General features: G+C 52.8%; 1 protein-coding gene across 1 annotated transcript in view; it reads left to right on the top strand.

The window, feature by feature from the left end:
* The window catches only part of PLXDC1 (plexin domain containing 1), a 54,899-nt gene extending 27,651 nt beyond the window's left edge, over window positions 1-27,248 (top strand). Inside the window, exons 8-14 of the mRNA XM_021704194.1 lie at window positions 10,028-10,123; window positions 15,549-15,630; window positions 18,951-19,011; window positions 20,219-20,354; window positions 23,114-23,146; window positions 25,507-25,667; window positions 26,934-27,248. Coding sequence (XP_021559869.1) covers window positions 10,028-10,123; window positions 15,549-15,630; window positions 18,951-19,011; window positions 20,219-20,354; window positions 23,114-23,146; window positions 25,507-25,667; window positions 26,934-27,053 — 689 coding nt within the window. The 3' untranslated portion in view covers window positions 27,054-27,248. The remainder of the gene's footprint in view (window positions 1-10,027; window positions 10,124-15,548; window positions 15,631-18,950; window positions 19,012-20,218; window positions 20,355-23,113; window positions 23,147-25,506; window positions 25,668-26,933) is intronic.
* Window positions 27,249-27,481: the final 233 nt, after the last annotated feature.

Below are 27,481 nucleotides of genomic sequence, written 5' to 3'. Positions count from 1 at the left end.
TGGCTCAGGCAGTTAAGCATCTGCCCTCGGCTCAGGTCATGATCCCGGGGTCCTGGGATCGAGTCCCGCATTGGGCTCCCAGCTCAGCAGGGCATCTGCTTCTCCCTGCCCTCTGCCCCTCCCCGTGTTTCTCTCTCTCTCCCTCAAATAAGTAAATAAAATCTTTTTTTAAAAAAAGTCCTTCTGTCTAACCTGCAGGACCCCAAAGAGGAGCAGACCCTTGCCTGTTCTCCTCTATCCCTCTCTGTACTTGATGGGACCAGGGGATATTCTGAACTCCACCCTAGCCACGCCAGGCCGGATGAAAGGACATGGGTGGAAGGCACCAAAGTGCTTTCCTGGAGAGACGCAAGGCGCCACCATTCTGGGAACTCCAGGGATTCCAGGGGAAGTATCTTCTCTGCATCTGTTGGTTGAGTTCAATCAATACACATGTTCTGAGTTTCTACTCTACACTATGTTCTGGGTGCTCTTGAGATACAATGAAGAGGAAGTCATGGAGGGATTCATCCTCTGAGCAGAGCCTCTGTCCCTAACGGAAATCTGAGGGAAGGGACCAGGGCTCATGTTACAAGCCTTTATCCAGCACCTTCCATGTGCAAGGTTCAGTCCAGTGTGAGGGCTTGGCTCTGGAGTTGGAAGCATGGAGTCCAAACTCTCCGCAAGCATCTGACCTCTGGCAAATCACTTATCCTCTTAAAGTTTATTTCTTTATCTGTAGTTGGGGATGTAAGTGGTTCATACCTGCTAAGGTATTGTGAAAATGAATGCAATGAGGCACGTGAAGCGTTCAGTCTGACGTCTGGCTCATCGAGTCTGTGAGTCCTGCTTTAGGATATCTTCCTAAGCTAGCCTTTAGCACACGACACAGTGTTTGATAGTCTAGCAAGACATCTGGTACGGTAGCAAACAGTGCAGAATAAGAGCATGTGATGTCCCGATGCTGGTGTGTCGCGGGTCAGATGCCACGCCCACAGGACTTTCACATGACTCTTGTAGCTAGTGGGAAAACAATCATGTGTACATGGGGGGAAGTTTGGGAAACTTCATCATCTTTGAGTTTTTTGCCATTAACATGAATTACTGTTCTGTTATTATGAATGCTCTTCTTTCTTTTTTTTTTTTTTTTTTAAGATTTTATTTATTTGTCAGAGAGAGAGAGAGAGAGCACCAGCAGGGGGAGCGGCAGGCTGAGGGAGAAGCAGGCTCCCTGCTGAGCAGGGAGCCTGATGCGGGACTTGATCCCAGGACTCTGGGATCATGACCTGAGCCGAAGGCAAATGCTTAAACCAAACCGACTGAGCCACCCAGGTGTCCCTATGAATGCTCTTCTTTATCCTAATCTATAAAATGATATTTTTGCACAAATAAGTGTACCTGGTCTAAAACTCAAAAGATACAAAAGTTTGTATAGAAACAGGTTTCGGGGGGCAATGGGGGAAAAAAAAGAAAAAATTAGGTTTCTCTCCCATACCTGACCCCTGTCCATAGTTTTCCTTTCTGGAGGCAACCCCACTACTGGCTTATTTCTAGAGCTGTAAGCCTACAGGTAAGCATATGTTTGGATATTTAACACAAATGATGGTATATGGTGCCACTGTTCTGCCCTTGAACGAAGTATATCCTGCCCATCATTCCATATCAGCTCACACCTCATTCTTTTTAATAGCTACTTGCAAGAATATTCACTGCAGCATTATTTGTTGTAGCAAAAATGGGAAACAGCTGTAAAGCCTATGTCCAGGGAGTTGGCTAAATTAAGGTACATCTGTGCAACAGGCTATCAAGTAGCTATTTTTATGCCCCGTTGTATTCCCGCAAGATAAATCCCCACTACTCCTCCTGCCCCTCCCTGACCTTCCCTGAACACTCAGTGCTCTAGCAAGGGGCTTACCGAGACCCTGCTCCATAGCCCAGTTCTCACTGGCCGGTGAATGCCTGCACTGAGCTGGCTGCTACCTAGTTCAGTATCTCTCCGATTGTATTAGTTAGCTCTTGCTGCATAACAAATTATCCTGAAACGTAGCAGCTTAAAACAGCAAACATATTATCAGCCCAGAGTTTCCGTGGATCGGCATGGCTTTGCTGGGTCCTCCGGTTCAGGCTCTTGCCCAGGCGGCTCTCAAGGTGCTTTGCCAGGTTACAGTCATCTCAATCACCGATTGGGGTGGGGGTCTGCTTCCAAGAGCTCTCACATGGGTGTGGGCAGGATTGACTTCCTTGAGGAGGCCCCCCTCGGTTCCCACCATGTGGACCTCCCCATAGGAGAGCTGGCTGGCTTCCACCAGAGCAAGGCAAGCAAGACAGCCATAGAGGGTGGGCAAGACAGAGGCCAGTCTTTTTGTAACCTGATCTCAGAAGTGCCATCCCGTCACTTTCGCCGTATTCTATGGGTTAGAAGCAAGTCACTAGGTCCAGCCCACACTCAGGACAGGATTCCACTGGGTGTCAATACCAGGAGGTGGGGCCATTGGGGGCTACATTGGAGGATGTCTGATTACCACGCGGATTATCATCCCATCCCCAGGCTCTGAGCTTTATCTTATTTGGTCATCCTCCCAACACTGCAAGTGAAGTCTCTACTTTCTAAATGAGGACACAGAGGCTCAGAGACTTGTGAAGTGACTTTCTTGTAATCACACAGCTCCGAGAGAGAACTGAAATCCAGATCTTCCTTTTTTTTTTTTTTTTTTAAAACCCTGGGGTCGACCTTTGAGACTTTCTAAATCTAACCCAGCCTCATTCCAGCCGGAGGGTGAGTCCTTTCCTCCTCAGCTCCCCAAACACCCACAGCCCTATATGTGCACATCCCAGGCTGTTTTACGGGATGGGCAGTTCTTAATGCCCAGGTACCCACCACCCGTGTGCCTTACGGAACCCCATCCATCTCATTGGTGCCTCTCTCACAGGGCGTTGTGGGCTGGCGGGGTCTCAGGAAATGTGTGTTGGATCCAGCTGTTGTATGAGGCTGAATTAGAGGAAGTCAGATCCCTCCAGGGAGTGTCTGCATCTGAGCTTTGTCAGTGATTCTGGAATGAAAGGCTGTTTTAGAGCAAGCCAGGGAGATGTGGGGAGGCGGGAAGAGGGGCAGGGGAGGAAGCACAGCCCACCTGCAAAAATAGCAGGCCAGTTGCGCCTGCTCTGATTATGTCATTGTCTGGCCCCTCGTTGCTGCAGCATGAAGTCAAAATCCTTAATGTGGTGTTCAAGGTCCTGCGCAGCTGACACAGCCTTCATCACCCACCACTCTCTGTCGGGCATCACTGGTCTGCATGCCCTGTTCCCCAAACGTGCCAAGGGCTGTCCACATCTCCAGGACACAGTTTTGTTTTTTTTTTTTTTTTAAGATCTTATTTATTCATTTGACAGAGAGAGAGAGAGAGAGAGGACAAGCAGGGCGAGAAGCAGACTCCCTGCTGAGCTGGGAGCCCGACATGGGGCCATGGGGCCATGGGACCCAATCCCAGGACCTGGAGATCATGACCTGAGCCGAAAGCAGATGCCCAACCACCTGAGCCACCCAGGTGCCCCTCTATGACACAGTTCTTGTGTAAAATGGCACCCATTTCAACCCTTTTGTCACTTGGCAAAATTCTCGTCATCCATTGGTCCAGCTCAGATGTTGTCTGCTCCCTGAGGCAGAACTCATGGTTTCCTCAGGCCCCTTCTCCCCAACTGGCCATGGGCTCCTTGGGGGCTCACCGTGGCCCCAGGGCTTAGCTCAGTGCCCGCGGCAGGGCAGGCGCTCAAAAAATGAGGACTAGGGCAAGAGTGGGTGCCCCTGAAGGGAATGGGAGCAGCAGAGACCTTCTCCTCTGCCCTCTGGTGACCCCAAATGAGAACAGAGGCCTGATGCCACTTGAGGTGGAGGAAGTACTTTAGTAATTAATTGCATCTCTCTCTGTCCAGCATTTAGCCTGGCTCCGAGCATAGACTTTAGGAGGAATATTGAGGTGTGGATGGAGCATATTCATATGCAAGCATTTTTCTGGGACAGCATCCATGGCCTTCATTGGGTTTTTAAATGGGCCACCACCTCTGCTTTGGGCAGTGATGGATTTTATGTGGCTGAGAGGTCAGATTCCTCTGGGTCTGCTATTCAACCCACAAGTAGGGAATTAGTTTGGATTAGGCTGAGCTGCAGATAACAGTAAATCCCAAATAACCATGGCTTCAATGAGATACAAATTCAGGGACAGCTTTCTGGTCTGCAGCTCCTATTATTACCACAGATATTCCCCTTGTCCAAGCCTCCCTGGGACACCGCCACCAGAATGGATGGTATCACAGTCTTTGTACCCAAGCCCCTCCCTGCCTGGAGTGCAATGAGAAGTGGAGGCTGGTTTCCCCACTGTTCCAGAATCCCCCAGCCACTGAACCCAGTCTGGTGTCTGGTCTGCAGAGCTGACTCTCTCCCCAGGCTCCACTTTCCTCCCACCCCTGCCTGAGGGGGTGGGGGCGGGGAATTCAGCACAGGCTCACTCTTGGGGTTGAGAGAAGGAGATGCTGCAAACAGCCAGAGTTTATCTTACCATTATTTCCTTACATAAACTGCTACACCGGCTTTGCAGCAGAGAGCCTGCAGGGCATGCCTGATGGCAGAGAAAAGATCGATGGGCAATTAGCAGCAGCTTTTTGCAGAGGCTCGCAAAACATACAAGGTAGCTTATAGGCTCTTTATTTGGCCTCTGGGGCCCCCAGAAGTCAATAAAATTTCCTCTATTCATTTGTTTAAGAAACTCTTTCTTGGGGGGGTGCCTGGGTGGCTCAGTCGTTAAGCGTCTGCCTTCGGCTCAGGTCATGATCTCAGGGTCTTGGGATCGAGCCCCGCATTAGGCTCTCTGCTCGGCCAGGAGCCTGCTTCTCCCTCTCCCACTCCCCCTGCTTGTGTTCCCTCTCTCAAGCTGTGTCTCTCTCTGTCAGGTAGATAAATGAAATCTTTTTTTTTTTTTTTTTTTTTTAAAGAAACTCTTTCTTGGGGCACCTGGTGGCTCAGTTGGTTAAGCATCTGCCTTCGGCTCAGGTCATGATCCCAGGGTCCTGGGACTGAGCCCCGCGTCACTCTCTGCTCAGTGGGGAGTCTGCTTCTCCCTCTCCCCTGCTTGTGCTCTCTCTTGCTATCGCTCTCTCTCTCTCAAATAAATAAATAAAATCTTAAAAAAAAAACCTCTTTCTTTCATGGACAGGATAAAAGCAACTTTAGTGTAGCCAATGTCAAAACTGACAGAGGTTCTGAATTAGTGGAATCAGTTAATGAGGATTTCATTATTCAGGGCTCCAAATTGTAGCCCACCCCTTGGGATATGGGACCCTCATTGTGCTCACCTCTGGGGTCCCCTGCTGGGACTCCATTTATGATTATTGAATGAATAGTCAAATGAGCAAGGAAATACATGAACGAGGGACGCCTGGGTGTCTCAGTCGGTGTAGCGTCTGCCTTTGGCTCAGGTCGTGATCCTGGGATCTTGGGATCAAGCCCCGCATCAGGCTCCCTGCTCAGCGGGGAGTCTGCTCCTCCCTCTGCCCCTCCCCCTGCTTGTGCTCGCTCTCTCTCTGTCAAAATAAATAAATAAAATCTTTTTTAAAAAAGGAAATACATGGAAAAAACACAAACTTTTCCCAAAACTACCACCTTATATTTTTTGTATTGGAACCACCTATTTTGGAGGGCAATTTGTGGCAGGACTAGTCAGTCTGATTTCTTCTGACCATTCCAACTCTTCCCCACCAGTGTCTGGTTTTGAAACAAAATGGGACATGTAAACCTCTCTTTTGAGCCGCGAACGTCTCTTGTTTAGGCAGAAGCGCTTTCCGCTTCTGGATCTTAGTATTTCTGAATCTTTGATGAGTGGAGGCAGAGATAAAAACAGAACGTCTCAAACTGCCAGAAATGTGGCTTTGGCGCGGCCTCTCTGTCTTGGTTCCGGAGGGATCTGTTGGTCATGCAGATGGATGTCATCATCCTTGGGCGAGCCCCAGATGTTGGCGAGATAATCCAAAAGCAAATAACTCAGGCAGGGATATTAAGAGTGCTGTTTATAGAGAAATAAAAATATTACCAAAGCCATACACTCAAACAAGTGCAAGTTGGCCGTTGAAGTGAGCAAATATTTTTAATCAGAGGTCTATTTCCGCACACCCACCCTCATCTCCCTTCCTACCGTACTCATCTCCCCTGCCCTGTGGTAGGGCGATCAGTGACAGTCTTTGGAGCACATCTGACCCTGTCTGGCTGCGTCCTTCCTTGAAGCACACCCCCAGCTTTGGTTCCTCGGCCCAGGTGGTGGGGAGACCCATCCCTAGATTCTGGTGTGAGGTTTGCTGGGAGCCTTGCCTTCCCTGGTTGCTGCTTGTGGGTCTCTATCCCTGAAATCGGCCTCCTTGACAAGTTCATGTCTCCATTCATGCCCAACCCTGACTCCACTTGTCGCTGCCATTTCACCTTCCTTCCCACCCTGGGGACAAGCTCTCCTCTACATCCTTGCAGGTGGAGAGATCTGGAAAGCCAGGTCTCCTCTCCTTTGAGCTCTAAGGTGGGAAGGGGCATGTCTGGCTGCAGAGCCCATTGGGGGCTGCCCTTTCGAGAAAGGCCATAGTCTGGTGGGCTGGGGAGGAAGGGCGTTCTTCCTTAAGGCTGTGGACTGAAGTTATAATAAGTTGCTGAGGGTTTTGTGACTATCTATAATCCACTCATTCATTCACAGTCATTTTTTGAGGCCCTGTTATGTGGGGGGCCTGGTGCTAGGGACTGGGGGATGGAGGGAGCTCACAGCCTGGTGGAGCAGGTGGCCAGCAAAGTCAATATTGATGAGTGGTGTAACAGGTGACACTGGACATCGTGCAGGAAGCTGTGAAGCTCAGAGGAGGGGCCACTAACGGTGCCCAGGGAGGGTGGAGAAGCCTTCAGGGAGGGCTTGTCCTTTGAGTTGAGTCTTGAGGGAGGAAGCAGATAAGGAAGAAGAGTTTACATAGACTCTAGACCCGATGGTCTCAGGCCCCTTGGAAGACCTGGAATTTCACTTTGTTTTCTTCCCTTTACATTTTAGTGCTAAAAGGGGTGATTTTTCAGAAGGAGAGATGGCCCTTGGGGGTGGTGTGTGGGACAGAGCTGTGGCAGGCTGCCTGGGTGTCCTCTATCTAGATGTCCCACATCCCCTAGGCTCACTCAAATCCCAGGCCAGCTTCCCATAGCAATTGGTGCCACACGGGGAGGGCCCTGCAGCGCATATGGACCTTTATTAAAGATTAAAGATTAAAAACTGAGCAGAAAAATTACAGAAAGCTGACCTTCCTCACCCCAATCTTTTCCAGACCCCACTGCTGCTTGGCAACGGGCCTTTCTTGTACCAAAAAAATTGTGTGTGTACAGGGCTCTGTGAAACTCACTCCCTCAGCTTTTGACGGAGGAGTCTCTCCTCCCTAGGACCTTGGTAAGCCTGTAGACATCGGGCAGTGACTGCCTGAGATATATGAAGCTTTCTTCTCAGCCCCTTCCCTTTCAGACTTAGGCTTGCTTAGGAAAACAATAAGCACACAATTACTCCATCTTTGGGATGTTGGCTTAATTATTTATTTTTACTGAAACATTGTAAATGTTTCCTTTCTACCCTTTCAGAAACACAAATACAGTGGTTCCCCCCCCTTATCTGCGGGCACACGTTCCATGATCCCCAGCGGATGCCTGAAACCAGGGGTAGCACTGAAGCTTATAGATACTATGTTTCTTCCTATAAACACATACCTATGATAAAGTTTAATTTATAAACTAGGCACAGTAAGAGATTAACAACAGTAACTAGTAATAAAACAGAGCAATGATAGTAATGTCAAGTTATAAACGTTAAGTGAATGTGGTCTGTCTCTCTTACCGTACTGTACTCACCCTCCTTTTGTGAGGAGATGGAGGGAGTTGAGTGGCGTGGCTGACGGTGGGGGGGGTGGGGGGTGGGGCGAGGGAGGGGAGTGGGGGAGGGGGTGGTCACAGACCGTGAAAGCAAAGCCGCGGATGCGGAGGATGACTGTAAAGAAACCAGGAGCTACGGGGGCGCGGACCCTTGTGTAGAGTTAGGAGAGCAGAGTGACCACGTCTCTTCCCGATGGTGTGTCCAGTGACTCCAAATTGGTAGCTTGAAATCAGCATGGGGAGTATTTAGACCACAGAAGTCAGCAAATGCCACCAGTCAGGGCTCATTCACTGCGTAGGACGACGTTTCCGGACATTCTGCCTTTGGGCATGTTTCAGGGGCTGACACGCGCATCACCGCTCTCTAGCACAGCAGTGTGGTCTGGTAGGAAGAGAGCACCAGACCAACTGCGGTTCAGTCCTGGGTTAAGTAGGAGGCATCGATTCCGAGATCAGGGATAAACCAATGATAGAAACGAAGATTAGATGTTCTTTTAAGCAGATTCAGGAGGGGGGCGGGGGGCGGGGGGGATGGGGCACCCAGCACAGGACATCCTTCGTTTCACAGCCGGGCCTGATGAGCTGTGCTGCCACCCTGGGGAAGATTCCTCCAAAGCACCTTCAGCAGAAAGAGTAACTTACATCCCTGCCTACTCGCGGCTTCCAGTACCAAAAACCCAGCTCAAATTAGCTGAAGTGGAAGGGGGAATATGAAGTAGCCCAAAGAACAAAAAAGAAGAACTGAGAGCCAGAGAGACAGGAACCAGGGCAGGTCATGGGACACCAGAGGCTGGAGAGCCACTATTATGTTCTGCTTCATGAGGCTTGTGCCTGAGATTGGACCTGTGGCCATTCATGGACTTGGAGGTTACATTTTCTCAGCTTCATTGCTAGAAAGCACAGGGCCTTTGGGTTACAGTTGAAAAGTCCCAGAGAAGGTCTCTGATTGGTCCACTTGCATCACATGCCCAGCCCTGGACCAATCACTGTGCAGCCAGGGAGGAAGACTCCTGAAGAAAGATGGTAGCTCCAGCGCAGCTCACATGTAGGAATGGACTCGGGGTAGTTCCCCAAAGGGAGTGCTGTTTCCAAAAGGAAGAAGGGGTGCTGGGCAGGCTGAACACTACAAGACTCCTTCCCCTTGTAGGGAAATTCATTCACAAAGCTCGGAGGCTGGCTGCTGGCCTTTCAGAGCCTAAGGAATCCCCCCCCCCCCCCCCGCCCAAGTCACGGTTCTTGGGTGGGTGTGGGTATACAGTGGGATATATCAAAGCATCTCAGATTGTCATTTTAGGAGAAGTCTTTTCATCTACAATTCCACTTTTTTCCTCCCAAGTGTGTTGTAGCAGGTGTTTCTGTCTTTCCACATCACAGACAAGAAACTGAGGCCCTAAGATTGGGAGCAGAACTCGAATCAGAACTCAGGTCTTTTGACACCGACGTACTGCAAGGGAGTTACTGCAGGGACTGAGGCAGAACATAAGCCCAGCCCCTGGCTGCCTGGCCCTGAAGCTCGCTCTGGCTTCCATCCAGGACAGGAGAGGTTCTCCAAGTTCAGCCTGTGCATCCGCAGACATTTGCAGAGTGCTCACTGTGGGTCAGGTTCAGGACCAGATGCTCACAGTCTAATGGCCCTAAATAGACCCTAATGACCCCACATATGGGGAGTGCAGTGGGAGCAGGGTGCCTGGCCTGGGTAAAGAAGAGGAGGGAGCTGGAGAAGGAAGGCTGCTCGGAGGAAGTAGCTCTGAGCTGGATCTGGAAGGATGAGCTAGACAAGAAGAGAAGGGATGGAAGAACATTATGGGTCAAGGGAACAGCAGCTGTGAAGACACAGAGCCATGCAGAAGCATGGGAGCTCCTATGTCTTGACCTCAGGGGCAGCCAGGCCTCTGTGTGGAGTAGTTTGACCTGTTGACAATACAAAGCTCTTCTCTCAGGGTCAACTCCTGTCCTGTCTCTGTAGCTTCAAGATCATTGTCCCAGGTTGATGAGTTTCTTCCTGCCCCCAGTGGCTGCATCCTGATTCCCCGATCCACTTGCTGCAATCTCTTGCCCACCTATCAGGCTCCAGGTACAAGCCTCGAAGGCCTCTGGCCATGAGATGCTCTGCCTCTGTTTCAGAATCTCGGCGAAGGACCATCTTTGAATATCACCGTGTGGAGCTGGATCCCAGCAAGGTCACCAGCACATCAGCCGTGGAGTTCACCCCACTGCCCAGTGAGTAGGGGTCGTCCCCACCGAGGGAGGGCATTTCACTGTCCTGGAAAGAGCTTCATAGTCAAACAATCTGGGTTCCATTCCCAGGCCCACCACTGACCCCTGTGTGGGTATGGCTGCCTAATTTCTCTGGGCTGCCATTTCTCATTTGTCACATGGGCCTAACCCCACTTCCGTCCCAGAGCTACGGTAAGGGTCAGAAGCAGGATAGGTAGAGTTGAGGACAAATGTCAGCTCTGACACTAACTGGCATATCCCGGGCCTGGGTCATGGTTTGTACTTGATACATGACAGCTATGGTTATTGACACACAATTAAGACCCAGGAAAGGTGTACCCCTGAGAATTTTTAGACTGAGCCCCCAGGAAAGGTAATCCAGGAACTGAATGAATCGGTCCTTACATTTCTTTTTTTTTTTTTTTTAAGATTTTATTTATTTATTAGAGAGTGAGCAAGAGAGAGAGAGAGAGAGTGTGTGCAAGTTGGGGGAGGGGCAGAGAGAGAGGGAGACGCAGACTCCCCACTGAGCAGAGAGCCTGAGATGCCAGGGCTCAATCCCCGGATCATGACCTGAGCCGAAGGCAGACCCTCAACCGACTGAGCCCCCAGGTGCCCCTTCGGTCATTACATTTCTTGTTGCATTTTCCTTAGAGGAGGAGTAATGCCGGAGTCCACAGGCAGGAGGCAATAAAGGAATTCAGCCAGCAGTCCTCCAAGAACCATGGCTCGGCCCTCCCCCGTGCCCCACTCACCTGCAGTTGAGGCCACATGTCCATGACCAAGGCTCCAGCTACTGCTGTGGACCCCACCGGACCGGGGTTGGATGCTCTTCGGGATATGGTCAGGGCAGCTGGGGAGAGCGAGGGAGAGGACAGGACTCCTGTTCTGGCATTTTTACTTTCTTTTTATTTTTTAAAGTTTATTTATTTATTTAAGTAATCTCTACACCCATCGTGGGACTCAAACTCATGACCCTGAGATCAAGAGTCACATGCTCTCCCGACTGAGCCAGCCAGGCGCCCCCGTTCTTGCGTTTTTTTTTTTTTTAAAGATTTTATTTATTTATTTAATTGACAGAGAGAGAGAGAGAGAGAGAGAGACAGCATGAGGGGGAACACAAGCAGGGGGAGTGGGAGAGGGAGAAGCAGGCTTCCGGCTGAGCAGGGAGCCCGATGCAGGGCTCGATCCCAGGACCCCGGGATCATGACCCGAGCTGAAGGCAGTCGCTTAACCAACTGAGCCACCCAGGCGCCCCCTGTTCTTGCATTTTTGAAAGAGAGTTTTAATTTCCTCTCCTGTCTCACAGTACCTGCTAGTTTCCCTCTGAAGCAATGGCCTTCTCCCTGCTTTCTGGGGCCTTTCTTGCCTTGCCTTCCCCTGCTTCCTCTTCCCTGGGGGTTCTGGGAGCAGGGGGGTGGAGAAAGAAGAAGGGGAGGAGGAAAGTTCTTGAACACTAGGCCTGTCTCTGCAGGGCTCAGCAGGTGTCTTCCCCTGGGAAAGAGGAAGGACACAGACATCATGGGGTCGCAGGATTAGGACCCCTTGCAGATCACAGCCCCACCCCCACCACAGCTGCCCTCTCTCTTAGGCAGGAGAGACCTGGGGCCTGAGAAGCAGGGGTTCCTCAAGGACTGCCGAGGGCAAACCTCAAGTCCTAGGACTTGAATAAACTGCCCTTGGGAGCAAGGACATCCAAGGGCAGGGTAACTGCCTGGGCGGAAGTGAAGCGTCCTGGGAATCATTTCTGGGTCACTCACTGTCTGTACATTTCAGCCACTTCCCACCCCTCCAGTGAATTTGGTGAGCGTTTAATAGCTCGCAGGACGTCTGAAATGCAGATGAGAAATAAAGGTCAGTGGGTTGTACGCATACCCCACGGAGGCTCCCGGGCTTTTTTCTCATGGCCGGTTTGCCTGGAGCCTTCTAAGGGGCCTCCGGAGCCACTGGGAATGAGCAGGCCATGGGATCCCATGTGGGGGCCCCTGTGGGTGTGGCTGGTGGGGCAGGGGGCAGTGCTGCCAGGGCTAGGATTTGAGCCCCTGGAAGGCCGGTTAACTTGGTCCTGAGAAAACTCAGCATCCCCCAGTGCAGGATTTCTCTCTTACCTTTGGGTGGGGGAGGACTTAGCCAAGATTGGTCCAGAGGTGCGGATGGGCTGTCTCCAAGCCATTATACTCTGTGGCAGGTTCGTCCGGGTCCCTCTTCTAGAAGACACTCATGAAAGGCTGAGAGTGGGAGCTGAAGCAGGGAAGCCCACCCGTGGGACCTCAAGGCTAAGCGCTCAGGCTTTTGGCTCCCACAGACCTCAGTTCAAGCCCAGACCACCACTCCTAGCTCCATGACTATCTCTAAGCCTCAGTTCCCTCCCTTGTAAAATGGGGATAACAAAACCACCCAGGGACCAATTCCATAAACATTGGTCAACTGCTTACCACGGGCTTGTGATGGGGTGCTGTTCTAGAACGTCTGGATACAGCAGGGGACAAAACAGCCGGAGAGCTCCATTCTATTGAAAGGATACAGTGCCACCTACAGCCAGTCGCTCCCACAGTGACTGAAGGTGACACGCTGTGCCCACAACAGCTTTGCTCCCACCCCCCACGGCTGGTTCCCAGCTGCCATCTTGCTGGGGGTGCATGGAATGCAAACTGGCTCCCTCATTAATGGATTGCAGTAGAGTCCCAGGAAGACTCACATAGCGAGGAAATGTGTGTGATAGCTATTGAATGAGTGGGTTATTTTTCTGAGTCAGTTGTCACTTCTTGCTGCTAGCGGTGTGTTCTGTTCCATTCAGCTGCTCATCAGAGGAACCCTTCTACTGCACATGGTTATTCTGGGTGAGGGCCTGGGTCTCCTTGGGTTAAAACGCACAGGTTTGTGGCAGCTGCTTGCCACCCAGAGGTCATTCTGGTTCTCTTCAGAGTAGCGCTCAATTGCAAGCAAACAATGCTTAAAATCCAGCCCCCATACCTCCTGCCTCCCGCACCCCCCCGCCCCAGCCTCTCTGCTCCCTGGCTTGGCTGGCGCCAGAGGGGTCCGCGCACCATCAGCAGCCTGCTCCCACCAACTCCCCTGCTCTCGGGCCCTGCCCTGCCCCGGGCCAGACCCCAGCTGTTGTTCCTCCTCGTTCCTGTCACCCTCAGCTTGTCCACTCTGCCCAGCCTGTTAGCGTTCTGGTTGCTGCTGGGAACACAGCTGAAATGGGCTCCTCCTGGGCCTCTGCGCGCAGGGGCTTTTCTGCTTGGACTTCTCTTCCTCCAGGAGAGCCGCCAGACTTGCTTCCTCCTTTCTCCCAATCTCTGCCCAAATGACCTCTCCTCAGAGGCCCTCGCCAACCTTCCCGCCTCCCTGTTGTGCACCGCTATTTTTCACAGCCCCCTGCCAGAAGCCCTAGTGCAGACTTCGCTGTCTGTGTACTGTAGGCCGTCTCCTGCTCTAGACTGCAGGCTCCGGGCAGGCAGCGCGTCTGTCTGTCTTTCCCTGTTCACCACTGTATCTCCAGCAGCTGGGACAGGGTCTGTGGCAGGTGCTCAATACATAGTTGTTGAAAGATTGCCTCGGGGCACCTGGGTGGTGCAGTCGGTTAAGCATCCCACTCTTGGTTTCGGCTCAGGTCATGCTCTTGGGGTCCTGGGGTCGAGCCCCGTGGCAGGCTCTGCACTCAGCTTGAAGTCTGCTTGAGGATTTTCTCTCTCCCTCTTCCTCTGCCCCTCCCCATGCTCACGCGTGCCCTCTCTCTCTCTCTCTCTCAAATAAATAAATCTTTAAAAAACAAAGAGGGGGCGCCTGGGTGGCTCAGTTGGTTAAGCGACCGCCTTCGGCTCAGGTCATGATCCTGGAGTCCCGGGATCGAGTCCCGCGTCGGGCTCCCTGCTCAGCAGGGAGTCTGCTTCTCCCTCTGACCCTCCTCCCTCTCATGCTCTCTGTCTCTCATTGTCTCTCTCGCAAATAAATAAAATTTAAAAAAAAAAAAATTAAAAAAAAATAAATAAATAAAAAACAAAGAGGAATGAATGCAAGCATGAATGAACAAGTAGACGAATACCTGGTCGGTACATTGAGGGGAATGAGTAAGACCACAGTCAATCACAAGCAGCATTCGCAGGGCTCGCCGCATGGCCAGCACTCGTACAGACCCTCGCTCGGTGTCACCTCATCTCCTCCTCACTGCACGTCTGCCCGGCAGAGAGCATCAGGATCCCTCTTTTGCAAAGGAGGAACTGAGGCCAACGGGGTTCAGCAACTCCCCAAGCGAGATGTAAACCCAAGTGAGCAGAGAGACCCATATACTCCCTGGGGTAGCTCGCTTCCAAGTGGAGAGGGAGAAGAAAGGGATGCGATTATGAATGCCTGGTTTACCCCCGCGGACCAGTGCTCAGGCTTCCCTGGGAGGTGAGTGAGGAGGCAGAGACAGGCCAGGGTACGATCCTGGCACCAATCCCCCCACAGGGACCGAATGAGTGCTCCCAGCTAGCACTGGCTGGGGGGCAAGCCAGACCATCTTAAACATCCTTTTCTGTGATTACAGCCAACAAAAGTGTATTATAAACATTAAACTTGTTAGAAGACTAGCTCTTGTTCCTGTCGGGAGAGGAAACAGTAATCATGTGACATAGTAGCGTAGCTAACCCTATAATGGCAATTCTTTTTTTTATTTTATTTTATTTTATTTTATTTATTTATTTGACAGAGAGACACAGCGAGAGAGGGAACACAAGCAGGGGGAGTGGGAGAGGGAGAAGCGGGCTTCCCGCCCAGCAGGGAGCCCGATGTGGGGCTCGATCCCAGGACCCCGGGATCATGACCTGAGCCGAAGGCAGTCGCTTAACGACTGAGCCACCCAGGCGCCCCCTATAATGGCAATTCTATTGCAATATAAAGGTGTCAAATCAATGTCATACACCTTAAACATATACAGTGTTATATGTCCAATATATCTCAATTAAGACAAAGTATCCTTCTCAAGCCTGTAATTGTGGGCAGTAGCCCAGCAGTATAACTTCCCGGGCTAGGTGAGATCCCTTTGTCCATGCTTCGAGGCCCCTGTAATTTTCCTTCACAAGCCTCATCACAACGATAATTACGTGGTTATGTTTGCTTGATGATCTGTTTAGTGTCTGTCTGCCCATAGGACTGTAAGGCCCAAGAAGGCAGGCACCGGGATTTACTGCGCAATCCCCAGCACCAGCTCAGGGCCTGACCCTCTGGGGACGGAAGGAGGAAGGAGGAAAGTGGGGGGAGGGAGAAAGAGATGGAAGAATCTAGGGCTGGACTCAAGTGAGGGTGGCATTAATGACCTCCGGGGTCCCTGCTAGTCAGAGACTCTGGAGTTCTGTAAGGGCCCAGCACTGGGGAGAGCTGTGCCTTTTGGAGGTCCCTGGACGTCCACGGAGGGTCTGAGGGACTGCCACCTTCTCTCTCACAGCCTGCCTGCAGCATCGAAGCTGTGACACCTGCGTGTCCTCAGACCTGCCCTTCAACTGCAGCTGGTGCCACGTCCTCCAGAGGTTTGTGCCCTGGCTGAGCCTCTGGTTCCCACGGGCGGACTGTGGAGGAGGGGCAGAGGGTGACATGGCCCCCCTCCCCGCCTCGGCCTCATTGCCAACATGAGAGCCTCTCTAGCCAGTCTACTGTGCCCCCTAGGACAAGAATGTCGCAGAAGTGAGTTTTTCCCTGAGGCCTGCGACCGATCAAGGTGACTGTGTAGCAGGGTCCCTGTGCGGACGCTAGGTTTCTGGAAGACTATCCAGGGATCCCATCTACGGCAGCTCCTCTTCACACCCCAGAAGGGTCGGTTCATCCTAGGGCAGGGCTTCTCAGAGAATGGCCCACAGCTGTGAGGATCCCAGAATCAGCTAGGTCTTGTGTCAAATATGCAGATTCCTGGGCCCTACCCTGGATCAGGATCTCTGGGAGGGAAGCCCAGGAGCCTGCATCTCAACATGGTGCCTCATCTGCAAACAAGCATGAGACCTGCCATCTCCAAAGTCCCATTGCCATTGGATGAGAGCCCCATGACCCCACCTTAAGATCTTTGTCAGGCTGTAATGGGGTTTCCTGAAAATCAGGGCTATGGAAATTGCAGGCATCTGTGGAAGGTTGGGGCGGGCTACAAAGCTGTGTTTGCTTGGTTTTGGAAACAGGCAAAAATTCCGGATGAGATTCGGGTTCAGGGATAAAGTTCTTAAATACAACTCGTCTTCCATTCCTTGTTCTGAAATCATTTCCTCACAGATTAGACTCAGAATCCGAGCCCTGTTCTTCCGTCCAAAATAAATAAATAGCAGGGAGGGAAAAAAAAAATTTCTCTGGGGACTTGGGCTCTCATGAGAGTGGGAAGCCCTATGAACTCCAAGAGCCTACGAGGCAATCTTGAAAATTGCAAATTACAGAGTCTGCGTTCCACGCAGCTGTGGGGCATCTGTCAGCGTTTCCTTCGCTCCTTTCAAATATCCCGGTGCAGAAATAGAAGCTGCCGCCCTCACAGGCGGCCTGCCCAGCACAGGGCACAGCCCGGGCTGGGAAGAGAGGGGCTCCTGTGTGTTTTTCCCACCAGCTGTGCTCTTATTCACTCTCTTGGGGCCTCAGTTTATTTTCCCCATAAAATGGGCTGTGGTGATGTGGCCCCGGGGAAAAATGGGTGAAGAACATGTCATCATTTTAATTTCTCAACTACCAAAGAGCATTTTTGCAAAGTGTGCAGGGCCCTGTGCACGAAAGGCATGGAGCCTCGAGAGAATACCTAGGGTAGACCCCAGCTTGGTCCGTCCTGGAATGCAGCTTTGCTGCCTGGTCCACCTCGGGCACGCTCAAGTTGTGAGCCACTGTCTCAGCGTGGAGAGATAGTCCAGATGAGCTCAGATGAGCCCTGGAATCCTGGGGCTGGCTGCCACCGCATGACTCAGCACCCAACCAGAGCTGAGCCATGAGAGCTTCGAAATGGGTCAGATGAAAGCAAAACCCTCACACTGACACATCCTCATTTAACACATACGCCCAAACCCAGAGACCGTGACCGTTTAAGGAGGGTTGGTCAGGTTGGGGGAGGGCAAGGACTTGAGTGTGGACACTGCGTTTGCTGTGTGGTCATGTCCACTCCGGGACGGAGAAGCTCCAGCACAGAGCAAGTGAGGCTGATGTGGGGCCGAGATCTTGTCGCCCGATGCCCATGGGCCTGGGCTCACCCCAGCACGGGCCCGTCCTTGCCAGCCCTCTGGAGCCTTGGCATCCACTGAGAGCTGACCCCAGGTCCCTACAGAGCCAGAGGGCAGGGCTGGTGCCGAGGGGCCAGCCATCAGGGACTCTCCCACCAACAGCTGCTTGCAATCACCCTGTGGGTTCTCAGCTTCCCCTTCCTCTCCACCCACTCTGCCTTCCGCAGCCTCCCAGAGTTTCCCTTCCTTGCGCTGGGGCTGGATCTGATTTAGACAATTTCACTTACCATGGCCGCTGTCTTCCTTTCATCCCACATTGCCCCCACCCCGCCAAGGGCCCACTCTGGAGTCTTGGGGTGACTCCAGGATTTGGCCCAGGGAATGAGGGGCCATAATCCTTGCTTTCCAGTGTCACTGGGAGGGTCCCATGAAACAGGACAGGAGCAGCATATGGCTGGGGCGGCACTTGGCATTCAGGAGGCGCTCATTAGTGGCCATATCTGAGGCCTTTCTTCTCTGCATCTGGGTTGGTTGGCTCAGGTCTTAGAATGTGATGTTCTTAGACTTACATCAAAGGTTCAGTCCTTGAAAGAATCAGTTAGTTTGGCTTAAAAAGAAACTTTAGCTCCCAGCCCCCAAGAGAACCCTAATCCTCCATGCCCCAAAGTAGTGGGCACAGAGGACCTGAGAGTGGGGGAGTGGGGATGGCTTAGTTCTCCCCCTGCTGCAGGAGAAGCAGCTCGGAGCCCGAGGGGGCATCTTCAGAAGGAAACACTGACAGTGCTCAGAAATCCTCCGCCTTACCAGGTCTCTGGCAGATGGGTGGGCAGTTGCTAGTGAAGAAAATTAACTAGCCATGAATCCTTTCTCAGCACTGGTGGCTCATGATATTATTCTTCCCATGCACATGTCCCAGAGCTTGAGTTGGGCTTGGTGGACTCCTCTGGCACCAGAGTGAAGAAGGGAAATTTGAGCATGATGCCATGGAGAACATTCCCTGGCTCATCCTCATACCCCCACCCCTTCCCTCGGGAGGCACTTGGCATCTTCCAGCCCAGCTGAGCTGCACAGTGTCCTTTCCTGGGACACTGACCAGCCAGTTTTTAAATTTCTCCTAGCCTCTGGCAAGAGCTTCATTCCTGCCCTTTTAGTGATCACACAGGAGACATTGGCTAACTCTGCTGATGTCTACCTCTCCTTGTCAAGTTTAGGCCCCTCCACAAAGAAAGAGGCGGATTGTCTGTGAATAAGCGAGGCTTTCGCAAGAAGACATTTGTGTGAATTCCCTGGATTCTCAGCAATTCCATAGCAACCTAGAGCCAAGAGGATCTCAAAGTTCATTTGAGGTCATGCAGTGCATCTAGCTCCCTATACACACACGTGGGTAAATGTGGCCTTGGTCCTGGGGAGCGGGGTCCGAAGGAGGGTAGGGATGCCACAGACACCTTCCCTTCCTTTTGGGGAAGGAGTAGTTGGGGAAGAAGGGTCTGACTGCTGATCCCACAGCTGCCTGGTGCTGAAGAGGGCCCCTGCCCAGTGGTCTTGATCACTGCAGTCCTGGGAGGTCGGCCCTCTCCTCACCATCATCGGAGAGCTGTTACTGAATGGGGGAAGTGAAGGGGAGGGCTTCTCTGTCAGTCCATCACACCTCTTACCTTCTGGTCCCCTTGCAGATGCTCCAGTGGTTTTGATCGCTACCGTCAGGAGTGGCTGGCCTACGGCTGTGCCCAGGAGGTGAGAAGCTTCAGCGAGCCGGGTTGTGGGGAACCGTAAGGCTGCCAGCAGGCCCCTCCCACCGTAGCTCTTCACAGGGCATCTTTGGCTCTTGGCGAAATTCTCCCCTTCATCTGGGACTCTCAGACTGCTCTGAGCCAATTAGAAGACTTGGGAGATTTTAGAGGGTTTTCTGGTCTCTGAGAAAAACACTTCTGGTGGCTTGGCCTTGGGTGGGCAGCTCTCCGGGAGCTCTTTTGGTGTTTGCAGAGGGTACGTTGGGCATGGTGCTGGCCACAGCTGGATCCTCTGGGAGGCTGGTGACATTCTCGGGGCATTTGCCCTGGCTCCAGTCCTCAGGCTCCTCAGGCTCTTCTGGGAGGCCAGGCTTTTCTGGGAGGGAGGAGGACTGTTCCAGGCACCTCCCATTTAGAATCCCATATAGGTTCCTTCTCACTGCTGGAGTTTTCCAGAATGCTCAACACTTTGATTCTGGGTGGGGAGTGTCCTGTTGTTACACCTTATACCGACTCAGACAGATCCATTCATCCGTGCGCCCTTTTCCTCTCCCTTGTCTTCTCCAGCCCTTCTTGCGGTGTGTGCCCAGTGCGTGCGCCCAGCACCCCACTGCATGCTGCCCCACACTTGCTCTGCTTTAATCCGAACAGCCCCAGGAGCTGGGGGCCGGTGCCCCGCCCCCTGCTCAGAGCGGGGAAACTGAGGCACAGAGAGATTTTTAATGACTTGAGCTGCCTCTCACAACTGGTGGGATATGGAAGTGCCAAGGCCCCACATTTAAACATAACCCTCCCCCCCAGACCCCACTCTCTGCGCTCACCACCTCCTCTGTTATTAGTAAGGCCGGATGAGCCTTCTGTGTCCTGAAAAAAAATCTTATCTAGCAGCCCGCTTCTGACGCTGGCTGTGGTGAATGTACGGATTTGCTTCATTTGTTTAAGATTGGCATCTCAGCTCCTTCCTGGAGGAAGGATTCGAAGCAGCGGACAGCTAAATTGCCTTGTAAGGTAGATAAGACACTTTCAGGATAAAGTGGAAGGCGTAAATGCACTCAGGGCCCAGCTCGGGTGAGTTCACCACACTTGAACCATGCGCCGGCATCTGAAGGTTTCTGGCCGCTGGGGGATGAAGGGGCCCCCTCCGTCCCCCCGGGGGGAGGGCTCTTCTCTGTGCGGTGTCTGTGCCCAGCGGCGCCGGGTCTCTCCTGCAGGCAGAGCGCCGCACGTGTGAGGACTTCCAGGACGAAGGCCACTCCTCGGCCTCCCCCAACAGCTCCTTCAGTCCCTTTGACGGAGACCTCACCACCACCTCCTCCTCCCTCTTCATCGACAGCCTCACCACGGAAGGTAAGTCGTGAGCCCGGGCGGGGAGCAGCAGGGGCAAGAAGCCACGGGGAAGGGACGGGCTCGGGCCCTGGTGCATCACAACCATCCCTGACAGGGGGGATCTCAGGGAAGACGAGTGGCCCCGACTTTCGCAGAGGAGGGCCCCGAGGCTCAGAGAGCTGGAGTCCGCAGCTTGCCGGGGAGAGGCAGAACCAGGTGCTGGCCCACGTCGGGACGGTGGGACGGATTCACCGTGGCGAGGGGAGGAACATGAACGTCCCAGCCCAGGGCCCGGTATTTGATATGGTCCACCCCAGGTCATCTTAGTAGCCGTCCCCACAGAATCCGGGAGGTCTTAGCAGCCCTGTGGCAGGTATGAACTCAGTCCGCACACTCAGACGTGAGCGAAAGACTGCCTGATTTTTCTACAACTGTGCTTCTGGCTCTCGATGCTCACGCAGCTGGAGGGGTGCACCTCCGCTTGGCTTCCTGCTCCTGGGACCTGGTGTGAACAGAGGGTCAGAGTGGGGCAGCTGTGTCCAAGAGGGTTGCCGCTGCTCCGTCCCCACCTCTCCAGGGTCTGGCTGCCCCACCCCTCACCCCCAGGGGCTTCTGCCATCCCAAGGCCTGGGGGTCTTGAAGCTGCCGGGAGGTCTGTCCACCCGGAGGTACCACATGGCATCTGGGGAAGCCTGGTGCAGGCCCCTCCGGGATTCTTTGGCCGTCTCTGAAAAATTTCTCTCTCATCCTTTATCAATACATTACCGCCAGGTTTTAGCCCTTTGCCCTTAGGCTCAGACTGAAAGACGTGGGCTCGTACCACCTCCACGGAGCCACGTACCTGCTTGGAAGGGGCAAATGGAATAGAGGAAAGGAGAAGAGAAAAAGGCAAATGTTTTAAAACATTATTCAGCCACCATCCCATTTGGCAGCTATGGAAACAGGCTCGTAGGGGCAAAGTTGGTTACTTGGGGTTACCTGAAAAGTAAGTTGTGGAATGTTCTTTCCACGGTGCCCCCTGCCTTTCTCACTGCAGCCTAAAGAACTGGAGAATGGACCCATGCGTCTGGACAGAAGGAAGTCCTAGACGAGGGAGCACATGATAGGCGAGCTAACATTTTTTTTTTTTAAGATTTTATTTATTTATTTGAGAGAGAGAAAGAACAACACGAGCAGGGTGAAGGGCAGAGGGAGAACAGACTTCCTACTGAGCAGGGAGCCCAGGGCAGGGCCCGATCCTGGGACTCCAGAATCATGACCTGAGCTGAAGGCAGTCGCTTAACAACCGAGCCACCCAGGCGCCTCACGAGCTACTGAGGGTCCTGACCATATGCTAACATTGTGCAGGCATCAACACTCACTTGGTCCTCCTAACAATCCTGCATGTTGATGCTTTTGTATCCCCATTTCACAGAGGACACACTAAGGTTCAGGGAGGTCAGTGACTTGCCCAGGATCACATAGCCAGAAGAGGAGGAGTCAGGTCTCATTCGGCTCAAAAGCAGCGATCTTGCCCCTCGACTGCTTTTCTTGGTGCTGAAAAAAACCTTTTTTTTTTTTTTTTTTTAAATTTATTTGACAGAGAGAGACACAGCAAGAGAGGGAACACAAGCAGGGGGAGTGGGAGAGGGAGAAGCAGGCCTCCCACTGAGCAGGGAGCCCGATGCGGGCCTCGATCCCAGGACCCCAGGATCATGACTTGAGCCGAAGGCAGACGCTTAATGACTGAGCCACCCAGGCGCCCCCCCCCCCTTTTTTAAAGATTTTATTTGGGGCGCCTGGGTGGCTCAGTCAGTTAAGTGTCTGCCTTCGGCTCAGGTCATGATCTCCATCCAGGTGGGGAAGAGCCACAGGGAGGGTCAACCATTGGAACTTATTTAGGAAGCCACAGGACACACACCTTGCGGTGTGGAAATCTTTCCTCCAGTTGTGCGCCAGGGGAGGTCTTCAAGCAGAACTGCATCTGTGACACAAGATCGCTGCTTTTGAGCCTCTTCAGGCCTTCCTCAGCCTCCTGGCGCCCCGTAGGAGAACGTGCCAGGTCCTCACCTTGGTCTCGTGGACCCCCACCCCACCCCCAGCCTCATCTCTCACCACACCCCACTCACACCCTCTCCACCCTCCAGCTACTCGGCACTGCTTTTTATCCCCACCTGGCCAAATCCTTGCTGACTCTGGGCCTTTGCTCATGCTTCTTCCTCTGTCTGGAACACTTTCCCCGGCCCCACGTCTCGCCCCTCCGTCTCGACACCCTTTGTCTGGGTGAGGCCCTCAATCAGAGCTTCAGTATGCTGGGTTTTAATTGTCACTCCATCTCCCCTACTTGTTAACTCCCTGAGGGCAGAGACCATGTCAAACCCCAGTGCCTACTCCCGGGGCTCAACTCCGTAGTAAACATCCAATAAATATTGCTTGAATGAATGAACACGAGACTAGGAAAAGTTGGCTTGTTGGTGGACTTCCACCATTACACTGCTGTGTGACTTTAAGCAAGTCACCTCCCTTCTCTGTGCTTCAGCTTCTTTGCCTCTAAAATGAAGGATTAGGGGCACCTGGCTGGCTCACTTGGTAGAGCGTGAGACTCTTGATATCAGGGTTGTGGGTTTGAGCCCCACGTTGGGTGTAGAGATTACTTTCAAATAAAATCTTTACAAAAAAAAAAACAACAACATGTAAAATGCAGGGTTGGACTAAACCTCCCTAAAATCCCATCTGGACCTAAAGTGACCAAGGCCATAATGATTCCACTAACTTTATGCCTTCTCTTCTTCTCTTTGAAGATGACACCAAGTTGAATCCCTATGCAGGAGACGGTGAGTCCAGAGCTGCCTGCCACTCTTCATCAGACCCACTGCCTCTTGGAACCCGCGCCCCAAGAGTGTGCAGCAGGCACCTGGCCTCTCTGCTTTGGTTCCGAGGTGGGGAGGAGGGGAGTGACAGCGCCCCCAGCGGCCTGGACCTCCTGCTGGGCTCCTGGGCACGGGCCCACTAGATTGAAGGAATATGTCTACATCTAGACATTTCTCATCAGCCAGGAACCTCCTGGAGATCTGTCTTGATTACTCACTGCCCTGAAAGGAGTGAGAGGAGGAAGCAAGAGCGGGGCTAGAGCAGACATGGCAGTGTGTGGCCTGTCACCAATGGCCTCACCTCTTGTCCCCAGGGGCCTCACCGTCAATGAGGGGTGCAGAGCCGCTTCTCCCACGTCAAGTTTCCTTGGATTCCCTGCCCGGGTTGGCAGAGAGTACACGAAAGTTGTCTACCCTACTTTTTTTTTTTTTTTTTTTAAGATTTTATTTATTTATTTGACAGAGCGAGAGAGGGAACACAAGCAGGGGGAGTGGGAGAGAGAGAAGCAGGCTTCCAGCCGAGCAGGGAGCCCGATGCGGGGCTCAATCCCAGGACCCTGGGATCATGACCTGAGCGGAAGGCAGATGCTTAACGACTGAGCCACCCAGGCACCCCTACCCCACTTTTTACAGGGCACCAGAAGTTGGGGTCTTTTGCTCCCGAGATTAACTGGGAGGATAATCTGCTCTCTGGTGACATGACATGGCCCACCTCCCTGCCCTTGGCCCAGAGCCAGCTGGAGCCCTTACTGCAACCACTGCATGGGGGAGATGGACATGCCTTCCAGACTCTAGGGACCAGGACATTGCTATCCCCACCCGCAGGGGAGGAGAGGCAGTTGGTGCAGCAGGGTGTGATCCAGCCTCCCCCCAGAGATGAAGAAATGACTGCTCATGAGTGAGTGTACATCGTGTGCCTAGGCTGGGAGTGAGGAATGGGGGCTGGGCCACATTCCCCTCGCTCTGCACCACGCAAACCCTGACCATCTGATCGCCAGGGTCTCAGTGGGCTGCGGGCTGACTGCCAGGTCAGGGGAGACTAGCGTGGGGCGTGTCACCTCACCTGTTGGCAAATAGCAGCACTGACCATGCGCTGGAGTGCCCCGGACACAGTTTCTCTCTTGGGTTTTTCTTCTGCTTGCAGAGAAGAGGGGATGGGGAGGACAATGACTGGGATGCGTGCGACATCCTATTAAAAGTCCCCACCTCCTGTTGATTCCCATTTCACCCATGACCCATGTAAGAGAAGATTTGATGGTTTTTTTGCTTATGTGCTCATCAGTCTTTTCTACTTCATTATCTCCACATCCCTGTAGGGTAGGGAGAAGCAGCAAGTAGCCACCCCAGGAAATATGGGAATATAGGCTTCTTAGTGGCCGGCTGACTCTGTCCTTGAGCAAATCACTTTACCTCTCTGTATTTCCAGTCATACAAGAAAAGGGTTGGACTAGATGACCTTCCAGCTTGATAGTCTATGGCAATACTCAGCCTCCTCCGTGGGATGTATTTCAAATGCTCAGGATGTTCTCAGAGATTGCCTGCTGGTTTATTAGCCCTCAGAGGACCTGGTTCACTCTTTTATTGAGCTCTTACCATGGGGCCTGCCATTTTTTCTAAGAGCTAAGGACACAGAAATGAATAAAACACCGTCCTTGCCCTCCAGGAGGCCACGGTCTGGTAGTAGACAGTGACAGATGAAAATATGGTCATTTTGTTATCAAAATAGCTAATACTTACTGAGGTCATCTGAGATTCCAGCCCTGGTCTTCAGCAGTTGATGTGAATGATCCGGTTTTAACCCTTAGGGCTTTAACACTAACCCTATTAGGTAATCATTATGATCCTTGTTCTATAGAAGTGATAAGTGAGGCACAGAGAGGTTCTGTAATTTGCCCAAGGTCACACAGCTAGTAAGCAGCAGAGCCTGGATTTGAACCAGGGAGCCATATTCCAGATCCCAAATGCCTCACCACCACTTAACCTATGAGAACTCCCTAAAACCATTTAAGTGGCACGTGTGTTGGAGAGAACTTCTCTTATGATCCTTATTAGACATTTGGGCAACTTTTAAGTGATTTTGGAAAACCACGTGAACGCTGCCCAGTGCAACGTGATTCTACCCACTCCTGGGTAGGAGTGGGTAGAATCATGAATCAACATTCATGATTCTACCCACTCCTGCCCCATCTTTTTACCTATTTCATAAGCAGGCCCGAAGTTTCTGCCAGTTTTCATCTCTGAGATTTTGCCAGAACCTGGGACTTCATGGCCTCACCTTCCCTGCTCCCCAATAGCCACTCCCTACCCTATCGGTCTCTCCACAGGCCTTCAGAACAACCTGTCTCCCAAGACCAAGGGCCCCCCCGTGCACCTGGGTACCATCGTGGGCATCGTGGTGGCAGTCCTCCTGGTGGCAGCCATCATCCTGGCTGGGATTTACATCAACGGCCACCCCACCTCCAATGCTGCGCTCTTCTTCATCGAGGTCAGTGTAGAATTTGGCCCTAGCTCCGCCGTCTGCCTCCGCATCAGCATTTCCCCAGCCACGGAGTACCTGCCTCTCCTCACCTCATCCCTCCCTGCCCGCATGCCTGGCTCCTGTTCCTTCCTGAGGAACCGTCCTTGACTCCATCCTGGCGCACCTTTGAGTCCCTAACCCCCCTCCCCGAGTCTCCCTCAGGAGTGCTGCACCCCTCCTGTCCTGTTGAACAGCCTGTCTGCCTTTCGCTCCCCCGTTGGTGAAATTAGAGGCGTCCCCAGGGGAAAGAAAGAGATTGTGCAGCCAATCTTTAATGCTTTGTGGTCTCACCCCCAAATTCCAGGCCGGCTGCTTATTCAAAGCCATAGTGGGACTGAGACCTTTGCCTTTTTGCCTGTTGTGTGGGTGCTTAGGTTAGAATTGACAAGACACAGTAATCATAAGAGTTGCTCTCTCTGGGAGCTTTCATGGAGGATGCTATGGTTTGGAATGTCTCAGAATTCGGAAGAACCAGCTTGAAGTGCAGCTTGGGAAGTAAAGGCCAGCCCCCTTCTCTCTGGGCCGCAGGGCTCGGCAGCTCCTGGCCCTGTCCTCCGCTCTCAGCTCCTCACCAGCTCTGTGTGTGGTCCAGTGGGGCTGCCTCTTTGACCACGGTCTCCCACACAGGGGTTACCCAGAGGTGCAGGGGGTCTCCTCCTCTTTGCTTAGAAGCCCCTGTTTCTTGGAAGCCCTAACCAGTCAGCCTTAAGTTTTAGCCTCCCTGGGTATCACCCCGGGGGACTGCAGATCCCCAGCCATAGACACGCTGATGGGGCAGGTCTGAAACTGGCCCAGGAAGGTGCATGTTCATAAGCTCCCCAGCTGTCTCTGCCGCAGGGTCTGTACTGTCTGGAGGGTTATCTTGGCATTTCCAGAGCCTCCCAGATCATCCCCTCTCTCACCCACTGCCTCACCTTTCACCGTCTCAGGGCTCCACTCGGTACGTTGCTAAAGGCTCTCACCTGTGTCCTGCAGTCCATGCCGTGAGGGGTAAAATGACCTCCTCCCAGACTCCTAGGCTCCCAGCAAGGCTCCCAGCAGTGGAGGGATCACCATGGTGGGAGCTTCCGGGGAGGGGGGTTGAACTCCACCTGGCTCAGAGTAGGTCCCAGCGCCCTAGTGAAGAGAGTCTTCGTGCTCAGCACTGTCCCTGGTCAGGGAGGGGGTGGGGGTGGGGTCCCAGGTGGGTGAGGCCACACCCGCTGACTCTGTGCCCTCCCCGCCCACCCACAGCGGAGACCTCACCACTGGCCAGCGGTGAGATTCCGCAACCACCCCAGCCACTCCACCTACACGGAGGTTGAGCCTTCGGGCCACGAGAAGGAGGGCTTCGTGGAGGCTGAGCAATGCTGAGAGCACCAGGTCTCCCCGTGGTAGGATAGGAAAGAAGACCCCGGGACCCCAAAGAAGACCAGTCGGAGCAAAGCGGAGAAGTGACTTTTCTTGGCTTCCTCTGAGCTTGCCCTGGCTGGGAAGATGGAGATGAGACCATGGCTAATGGTGCCAGAGCCACAGTTTGGACATCGCATACCACACACTGAAGCAAGGGGGCAGAAAAGCAACCACATGAGGTTCTTAAGGGACAACAACGTAATTTCATCCTGCTTTGATGTGAGAAGTCTCGCCTTCTGGGTCTCTCAGTGGTCTCCTCCCGTGGTCCTGCCCCAGAGGCCCCTCCCACCCGAGTCACTTAACACCCCTCCACGGGACACAGAGAACAAGACTCAAGATTGGGGCCGCCGCATTCCAGGGTCCATAGACTCCAGAGCTGGTCCTCATGG

This window comes from Neomonachus schauinslandi, chromosome 15, assembly GCF_002201575.2.
Source record: "Neomonachus schauinslandi chromosome 15, ASM220157v2, whole genome shotgun sequence".
Lineage (NCBI taxonomy): Eukaryota > Metazoa > Chordata > Mammalia > Carnivora > Phocidae > Neomonachus > Neomonachus schauinslandi.
The sequence above is the reverse complement of the archived record's forward strand: the minus strand, read 5'-3'. Positions and strand labels throughout refer to the sequence as shown.